Genomic DNA, 10,084 nt, shown 5'->3' with positions numbered 1-10,084 from the left:
GATCAGCTGCAGCTGTTTGACTGATGGCCTTACATTATGGAATTCATGGCCTCTATGTTTTACGGTTGATATGAGTTTTTTCTGTTCAAAGGCAGTGTTTTTGCTGAACATGGCATCTGAACATGCACATGCATTGCAGCCAAAGAACACCTTGACTTATCTGTCCAAAGCACATTATTCCAGAAGTTTTCAAATTACTGGGAATAATTTGAAAACTAGGGGAATGATGTACTTCAAATTGCTTGGAAATGGCTTTGTTACCCCTTCCAGTCTCATGGGCATCAGTAATCAAGGGCCTTGGAAAGCTCTTTTGAACTTAGCATGCTGTGTTACCATACCCCCATATGGTAAGACCAAACCAGACAGAATTTCTAATCTTTATTGAAGGCTGAACTCTCCCAAGTTACTCTAATAATTTTATAATAATTTTCCTGTTTTGTTGCACCTGATCCTAACCTTAATGAATGTGTAGGAAATTTTGCAACAACAAAAAAAACATGAATCCAAATATGTAACAACTTTCTGGGGGTGTACTTTTCACATGACTGCATGTCTGGGTGAGTGCTGAGATTTTGTCCCACCTGTGATTTTGGGAGATCATGGTGCCTAAATGGAATGATGTAGGTGAACTAATAGCTGACCCTTGCATTTATTGGGGCCACTGTGGAGTACGTTTTCCCACAGCCTGCATGATGTCTGTTAAATCCCTGTTTATTTTGACCTCACCAGGCCATCAGCCGTTTGACTCTTCCACATGATGAGACTGACCAGAGTGGTGTCATCTGCCAACTGAGTGAGTCCATTTGCGGATGTACAATTGAAGCTTGTCAGGTAGTTGGAATGCACTGACAGACAATAAGTGGATACTGAAAAACAGTTGTGGATGCCTGACTGAATGTTGGCAGAGGGGGCAGGAAGAAGAGTGGAAAGAAGGATTGATTCATTCAGGGATCTTAAGATCACTGAATTACTAAGAGGATTTGGCATTTCATTACCAAACTAAGTAGGTGGAATAGTACACATTATAATAGTGTACACAAAACTACCCTTTGAAGACTGTTGACTGGATGTTTTCGCTGTGGCTCCTCTCGACTTCACCAACTGCAACTTGAAGTCAGAACTAAAGCTTAGACAAAATATTTTTTTTAAGAAGCAAATGGCACTATATTCTCAAAGATGGTAGATGTTAACACCTACCATTGGTTATTATCCAAGCATGTCTACTGATTGTGGTTCCCAACTCTCTGCACCTTAGCATACTAAGGCCTACAGTTCTAGCTTGGACTTTGCTGACAGCTACGTCATTGAGTTAGGTGCTTGGTTCTGTGGTTCTATCTATCTTAAAATGAATGCACTAAAATCTCTCTGGATAAGAGCATCAGCTAAATTATATAACCACCTGTAATTACAGTGGAAATATTTGTAGCAGAATTTAACTACAAGAAAAATAAGGCCCTCTCAAAAAGAGGTTACCTAACATGCCATTATAAAGCTCAGTGTTAAATGAAATAACATTCTTTGACCTTTTAATCAGTAATTTCACTTCTATGGATTAAATAAAATGCAGGAATAGGACATTAAGGGAGAGTTTCTCAACTAAGCCTGGTCCAAACTAAAAAGCTTTATCTGTGTCGAATGGCTATGATGCTTTGTTCCAGAACAAGGCCTGGGAAACAAGTAAACCAAGTTCAATACCAAGTGGTCTGACTGGCTTTCCATGAAAATCATAGAGGACATAAACGGGAAACAACGTATTCTAGCATTAACATTGAAGGCATCTTTCATTTTAACGTAGTCAACTAGGTAGGACATTCATCCCTACTGGCAGATTCCTCCTGGTGAACCAATTGTTTTTTTTAACTGATACCTCCTGGTGACCTGGTTCACCATGTGATCACAACTTCAGCTGGGTCATTTGGCAACTGGGGATCGAAAGGAAATGGCCTAAATAATGCTGCCCATGCTGGCACAGATGGGAAAATGGATTAACAGACCTCTAATCATTTTTACTGGGCAAATGTACCTTCCTCAACTTTGCTCTTGATTTCCATGTACACCAGGGCTGGCCAACCCTGTTCCTGGAGAGCCTCTGTCCTGTAGGTTTTCTCTCCAACTCTTATTCAGCACACCTGATTCTAATTAGTAGTTGGATGAAAAGCAGACTCAGGTTAGTCACAAATGAGGCTGAAGAGAACCTACAGGACAGTGGCTCTCCAGGAACAGGGTTGGCCAGCCCTGATCTACACTGTTGGCTACTCTACTCGATGAACTCTTTCTTCCTATTATTTTCCACCCACCTGCTAAAAACCCAGGGCAGTCCAAAATGTTAGTTTCATGTTTTTATAATAATATTTTTGTAATGACCTACAAGGTCAAAATTATGCTCTGAAATATTGTGATTTTTTATATTATTTTTGTGTAAGAGCTGTCTAGAACCAAATATATATATATAGGAATAGTATCAAATGTGATCTTATTATAACAAACCAGTGACAGTTCACTTGGGTGGTGGGAAGTGGTCCCAGATTGGCAAAAAATACATACATAAATTAATCAAATCAAATTAAGCAACAACAAAATATGGAGAATGTGAAAGTCGCTAAGTATTTTCCAAAACCACTATCTTTAAAAATATTCATTGTTGAAAGTATTAAAGGTAACTGTTATTGTAAATGGAATTTGTGTACTTTCTAAGTTGACTTGAATTCAAATGGGACCTTGGTTCCGTCATAAAGGTGTAAACTAATTTCTCCTACGACTAGGAGACTGACGTTTCTCCATTTCATAATGCTTTGTGAGAGTCATTTTGTCAGGTTATAGAATTGTTAAAAGTTGTGTTGTCATCACGTAACTTGTTAATCTCTTGTGGACAGAGCAAATTACAGTACACTTTTATTCTGGGTTAACTGAGATTAACCTTTTTAAATGGTGAATTAAAACAAGAGCATTAAAACCACATACATTTAAGTGTTTCTGAATATTTCTAAACATTTGGGGCACAAACCACAAATAAAACATTGACAGCTGTGGAACATGCAGGAAATATGAAACAATCTCTGTTATATAAATTGTTTTTACATTTTAGACAAAAACCCCTAATGACATAAGACACGTCAACATGCAAAGAGTATTGTGATGCCTAATTCACACTGTAGGGCAAATGGGAGCTGTATATACACTGTTTCTGATTTCACAATGTCCAGTGCCGGCTCTAGCCTTTTGGGGGCCCTAAACAAAATTTGGTTTGGGGCTCCCTAGCAGTTGGGGGCCATAAGTGACTGCTTATGTCGATTATGCCTAGAACTGGCCCTGACAGTGTCCTTCACATAAGCACAATGTTTCTGTAAGCAAAACATTTCTGAACGAGATTGCAATAAATAAATCAGATGAAAGTGGAGTTTGGATGTCCTAGGTCCTTCAAACTGGAGTCGGGTGAGAACCGGCCTCAGGCATGATAGTCAGTACATTCTTCCATGACAATTTGGCATATAGAGTAGCTGAGACAAGATACAAAGAATGGCCAGGTTTCAATCTGTAGATGTAATAACCACTGTAACTTATTTAAATTATTTTCTTTACCCCTATGTTTACTAGGTTCGGTGACTGGGGACACTTTCTTATTTACAGCAACAACCTGGAAGCAATCTGCTTTAACTCCAGAATAACGTCTTGCCAAGTCAGGATTTGATCAAGCAGCCTTTGGGTTACTGCCCCTAAAAGTCAATGTATTCCCAGAGATTACAGGTCACAGTAAATGCTGCAGATGTCGGCCCGGTTGAAAATTGACCTTAAAGGGGAAGAACAGTCATATGATCATCCATCTGAAATCTTTTAGGAGCTTTAGGAATGTGGTGACCATGTGAGTGGGATCCCCCTTTAAAAGCCTTAATGCATATAACCTGTTTTTGGATTGAATCCTGGCAACGGTTAAAGCGACACGGGTATGGTAAGAGCTATCCACGAATGTCTGCCACTCAGAAATATAGAAATATAAATGTATTTTCTGGAATGGATCCTATCCTGTTCAAGGCAAACTACCAGTGGCTCCAGTCCACACAGAACATGACCATATAACGTAATTTAGTCTTTGGGTTGAATAGGTGTTCCTCCCACTGTGTAGCCTAATCTTCCACGCAATAATTTACAGTCAGAGTAGGTGAGCATATCACCCCTTTTAAAACACAAGGGCCCTTTGAAGTGCTGTCCATTATTTAGCGTCCTTCGTGTGGTAGACAATGAGCATTCCCTGTGCCCTTCTGAGCTCCTACGACGGGCCCTCCATGGTGACGGTGGTGACTGTGCCAACGAAGCACCTCTGGAACAGTCTCTCTGGGTCAGGCGGCTGGTTGTCACAGTCCAGCTTCCTGCTGAGGAAGTGCTTCCTGAAACCACGCGGGCCGGGCGGAGGTGTCGGGCCAGAGTGACTGGGGCCCCCACTGGTTACCATCTCTGGAAAAGGGACGCGGACATACACAGGCATACACATTGACACACAAACGCACACACACACACAATGCAGCTTTTACTGGGGACAGCATTGTGTATTTCTGTGTTCCTAATCCCCATGGAGACCACACACGTACACCCCTGTGCCAAGACAGCATGGGTTCCAGCATGGACAGCATCGTTTCAGCCATCTCCATGACAAAGTCATACATTTTGGTATAATAAAGTGGCAGACCTCTCCTGATCAGCCGGTTGGAATAGTGATCACGTGACCAACCAAGTTATCAGGAATGATGAGCCAATTACCATATCATCACATGGGATCAGCCAATTAAATGGGACGTCCAACTCGCTTGATGACATAAAAACACATAAAACTTATGCGGTTTCCTTTGGTTATGTCTTCTAATCATCAGTATGAATTGGAGTTGAGAACCTCGTTCATCAAGGGCACCATGGGCTAACAGATTTTCTCAGTTGGCCCAGTGGATTCAAACCACCAAGACACTGATTAATTCCTTTAGGCTAAAGGTCCTTCCCCGGCAGGATACATTACCTGGTGCTCGGAGCGGCAGACCATTGTCAAGACGACTGGGTTTGGTGGAGATGAAGAGGTAGCAGAGGACGCATACGGTGATGAGGAAGGCCAGCAGGACCACTGCTGCTACGGACAGACCCACCAGAGCCCCAAAGCTGGGGAGTTGGGGGGGGTGGGGGGGGGGGTTGAACACAGGGGATGTGTAAGGGAGTGACACAAACACAGAATATAGAAATAAATGAAATGTGAAAAGTGTGTGAAAGGGAGAAAATGCCAGAGGGAAAAAAAATCCCTTTTACTGTACTCGACAGTGGTACTCTTGGATTTCTCTGAGGTCTTTTCCAAACAGCCAATCATGTTTGCCATTCCCATTCACAACACATAATGACTCACATAAAATCCTTGTTATGCATCCCAAGTGTACCTTTAAAATGGATTTTGGATTCCTATTAGGACACTTGAGCAACAGCTACTGTAGCCGTCCTATAAGTGTGAAAAAGGACCAACCCTGTTATAAAAAGGTATTCCATTACCCTAATATAAGACTCATCTCTGGAATACCAAATAGCGAGGGCCCACAATCACAGAAACACAACATGTGCTCCATTACATGATGTGCGTAAGGCACATGAAATGCTCAAGCTTTCTCTTGCAGTTTCTTGAGGTTACGGCGGTATGTGCAAAAGGCAACAAAACTCTCCATTTCATAGCTTACACTTCATAGCTAACTCGTGTTCCAAAACCATGTTTTCACGTGTGAGATGTTGGATGTTGTACTGATCCGACCTCACATGGAATTTTACCACACAATCTCTTTGTTAATAGTTACCTGACGTTTGCACCACCAGGTTTGTGGACTGATGGTTTGGCTGTACATATTTCCACTTATCCTTAAGTATGTACAAGAAAATGAGTGTATAAGCTGTATTCTGGATATAACTATCCCACAGTGTAAAAAAATATATTTTTGTGACCCTACTTCGGACCAACTGAGAGTTAAACTAAAAACCTTTGTTACTAGCATTTGGAATTGTCCTTCTGTACAACCAAATTTGTGAGATATTATCATTGACATATTGCTGGGAAAAATGTCCACACTTAAATGCCCAGTAAATCATTATCACCACTAATGCAACATCATTCTAAAATGATCAGTGTTCAATCGTAACTAAAAGGAACTATTCACAAGTGTTTTGAACTTGTCTATGATTCTGCAGTGCCATGATCATTCTGATTCCTAGAAACACAGTGTTGTTGCCCGGGATACCAAAAAGTCAAAGGTGAACTTCAAAAGTATTCCGACTGTATGAATGAACTTACGTGGTGCAGTTCCATATGTTATATGTATTCTGGGGAAGACACAGCAGTTCATTCTCTGAAAAAATAGCATTTCCCCTTCTCTGCCTCAACAAATTGCTCAGCCCTCATTACTGCTTAAAGTGCCACTTAAAGTGACATTTTTCACAGCTTTCTATCTATAGACTGTTTTTCAAATAACATTTATTCCTATACTCAATCAAGGTTAAACTCTCATCTTTTTTGCCACATACAGTAATTGTCAAGGTATTTTCAGAAATTCATGGCTAGTGAAGTAATGGTTTATTAGCTGTGGACACAGATATCCACAGGGTCAGACAGGCTGGACCCAGGTTTGCTGAATTGGACATGAAAGTAGTGAGGGATTGTGGAGGGTTTTGGCTGAAGGAGCAGTAGCAGTTAATGTGCAGCCGATTTTTTTGTAGAGTTGAGGAATTTTCAGAAAAGCTATTTTCTGCCTGAGAACATCACAGTACATTACTGTAAAGCCAGGACAGCACTGTTACTGATGATGCAGGGGTTGTCAAGGACGCTGTCAGTGCTTTGAATGAAAATCGTAATCATTTAGGTTTTTTTATAGATACAAGGACTTTGACATAATTGATCATTCCATTATACCAAACTCTTAAGGTTTGAGAAATGATGCCCGTTTGTGGTTTCACAACTAAAGTACTTAGGTGGCCGAACTCAGGCTAGTGCAACATTGAAAGATCCAAAACTTTGAAAATTACTTCCCTGGATGGATGACAGATTTAACAAGTCCCTTATAAGTATCCATATCTATAGTGTTTGGCTAGATTGGTGAGTGTGAAACTGAGCCTGTCTCGCAGCACACCAGCAATGCCTTTAGGTCCCACCGATCGTGTTGCATTGTCTCAGGTGCTGCCTGGGTTGGATGTTTGACAGGGTTTTGGTCATGCTCTGGCCATTCTTTGTGGTAGGTCAGGTACCTGCAAACTCAATTGTGGGTATTACACTGTGCTCCAGTACGTTTCCGGGAAAACTTCCTGTATGAGCAAGCGGTAAGACGGCAGGCAGTAAGAGCCAAAACAGATTGACATGTTAAAAAATTCGAAGACAAAAGTATAACCATATGTGGATAGTAGAAAATAATTTTGTCCAGGACACTTTTATGTCTGGTTCAATTTACAGGGTTATCATTTCCATTCACACAACCAATTATATTCCTAAACTGTTGGAACCTGTACGCCACTCTACCCATCAATTTAATTCATGGCTGTACCCTATATGAACAGGTTGGATTGAGCCTCTGTGTATTTAAGAACAGAACAGCCTTATTATTTTATGTTTGTTTACAAAGCATGCATTCAGAAATGACCAGCGTATCTGACTTCAAAGGGTCCCTTGTGTAGGGTGTATAACTGGAGGTGGGGGCAGCAGCTCCTGTCTGCTTGTAAGTCAGACCACACTCATCATCGCTCCCCCGCAGCCTGTGTTGACCTGTGAGGTGCTGCTTCTCTCATTTCTCCCAAAAAAAGAAATATATTTTCCTAGATTTTTTTACTCCTGTTTCTCTCCTCTCCCTAATGTTGTCATATCCATTCATTCAGTCCTGTCTCACGGTAACAACTACTAGAGGATTCAGGGGATTTGAAGATTGTGGCAAGCATGTACCTCCTAGGCATGTACGACAGGCCTTTCTGCCTTTTTACACACTATTCTAGCAATCAAGTAACAGACATGGATCAATGCATGTGAGGGCATACTCATTCAGCTTACAACAGCAGTTAACTGTGCAGGCACCCAAGCCGCCTGAGGGAGTCACTGTAGAGCAAACCAACACGGAAATCCCTGCTGATGATTCCTCCCTGATTCCTCCCATGCCATCCAATTTGCAGTGCTACTCATTAGCTAGTAAGACAGTCAAAGCTGGAATAGACTGTGGTGGTCAGCTTAGTGCTATGAATGAGGACCTTGGTCTGCTTCACCACCCGGGAGGCCCTCTCAAAAGGCCCTCTCAAAAGACTTTGTCAAATCCACTTAATAATAAGATTTGTGTCAAATTGCTAGTTATTTATTTTCTAGTTTAAAAAACTGAAATGAAAACGTTTCAGTTTGGTTATAGTTATTTTTTCTGGGTCTGTTTATATTTTATCAGTTATTTAGTCAGATATCTTTATCAATATTTTTGTTTTGTACATTTTTACAAAATTAGAGCTTAGTTGTAGAAAGATCAAAATGCAGAGCTACATTAAATAAAAGGTGACTATTGAAAAAACAATAACTGTATAAATAGAAATGTAAAGTTGTTTAGGAATGTCACTGATAAAAACAATGTAAAAAACACTTTATATACATCACATCTGTTGTTCAAAAATCACATACATTCATGTGTTCCAAAACCACGTTTTCACGTGTGAGATGTCAGATGTGAAATTATTTTACACGTGATTTGAAATTTTTCGTTTGCGGTACCTATGAAAATAAGTTTTTGAAAATAAGTTGAAAAGATTTATTTAAAATGATTTTGTCTTTTGGTATTTTGTCTCACTACACAAAACATATATTCAAAAGCCCACCATCAGTGGCGCTAGGTAAGATTCCTTACATACCTGAGCCACCACATGTATCCATACTCGTAAGGGAAAAAGCTGTTGGGATCATCACAGCAATACTTGATATCGTTAAATCCGCAACAGAATACCGCTCGCACATCGCCCCCGGTTTTAGGACACCAAGAGCTATTCACAAACACGTTGTCTGCGCTGTGGTAGCCAGTGCACTCCGCACTCATGCTGACAGATAACGCACTCTTGCGGAAAGATAATTTCCTAGAGATAATTCAATTTCAGAGTTGTCAAAGTCTCCCCTATTCTGCTGAAACGTGTACTGTAAGGCACTTATACTGATCATACCAGTGAAATGGAGTAAAACTTTGCATCTCCATCAATTCTAGAAACCCTCCTCTCTCTCTCTCTCTCTCTCTCGCTCTCTCTCTCTCTCTCTCACTCTGAATAGAAGAAGACAAACAATATGTTGAAGACCTCGTCATCTAATTCTAAAACGAATTGCTCTCTACGAGTTAAACGGAAAATAACTATTGATAAAATATACCCTAGTAATTCAAAGGTTTTTCTTTAGCTTTGCTGTTTTCCACGTTATAGTGAAGACATCAAAACTTTGAAATAACATATGGAATCATGTAGCAACCAAAAAAGGGTTAAAGAGGTAATATATATATATATATATATATATATATATATATATATATATATATTATATATATATATATATATATATATTTTTTACTGTACTACCAGCATACCTACAAGCAAAAATGTCCAGTACACATCTACAATGCTATACTTGCTTCAGACACTCACAGAGTTCCCCTGCTAAAACACCCTTGACTTGCTTGTACTATTCAGGTCTTATTTGATGGAAAACAAGGAAGAGACAAGTCACGCTATTATTTAGACACAGTGCCCCGTTAAACAGATCAACATACATTTAATATGGATTCTAGGAAGTAGCCACCCATTGAAGTGCTGATTGCTTTGCACACTCTCAGCGTTCTCTCAACCAGTCATCTTGAAGGAAAACAAGATGTCTTGAATGACAGTGTGCAGTAAAACACGTTTTGCAAAGCAGACATCGAAAGTGTGTCTCAAAAACTTCTCTCCCATTGAAATAAACTGAACTGTCCTCTCTCCCACTGAAATAAACTGAACTGTCCTCTCTCCCACTGAAATAAACTGAACTGTCCTCTCTCCAACTGAAATAAACTGAACTGTCCTCTCTCCCACTGAAATAAACTGAACT

General features: G+C 40.2%; 1 protein-coding gene across 1 annotated transcript; it reads right to left on the bottom strand.

Annotated features, from left to right (window-relative positions):
- Positions 1-2,875: 2,875 nt before the first annotated feature.
- On the bottom strand, positions 2,876-9,166 carry LOC105022899 (shisa like 2A). The gene is made up of 3 exons (XM_013131581.4): positions 8,875-9,166; positions 5,003-5,139; positions 2,876-4,449 (listed from the first exon to the last, which is right to left on the bottom strand). Exons 1-3 carry the CDS (start codon positions 9,054-9,056, stop codon positions 4,265-4,267), a joined length of 504 nt encoding a protein of 167 aa, XP_012987035.2. The 5' UTR covers positions 9,057-9,166; the 3' UTR covers positions 2,876-4,264.
- Between the last annotated feature and the right edge of the window lie 918 nt (positions 9,167-10,084).

This window comes from Esox lucius, chromosome 3 (assembly GCF_011004845.1).
Source record: "Esox lucius isolate fEsoLuc1 chromosome 3, fEsoLuc1.pri, whole genome shotgun sequence".
Lineage (NCBI taxonomy): Eukaryota > Metazoa > Chordata > Actinopteri > Esociformes > Esocidae > Esox > Esox lucius.
This window is presented reverse-complemented; position numbering and strand designations above follow the sequence as displayed.

Coding starts and splice junctions, on each gene's coding strand:
- LOC105022899 (XM_013131581.4), bottom strand. CDS start 9,056: ATGAGTGCGGAGTGCACTGGCTACCACAGCGCAGACAACGTGTTTGTG. Junction 5,140..8,874: donor GGATACATGTGGTGGCTCAG/GTATGTAAGGAA, acceptor CCAACTCCCCAG/CTTTGGGGCTCTGGTGGGTC. Junction 4,450..5,002: donor TCTGCCGCTCCGAGCACCAG/GTAATGTATCCT, acceptor TCCCTTTTCCAG/AGATGGTAACCAGTGGGGGC.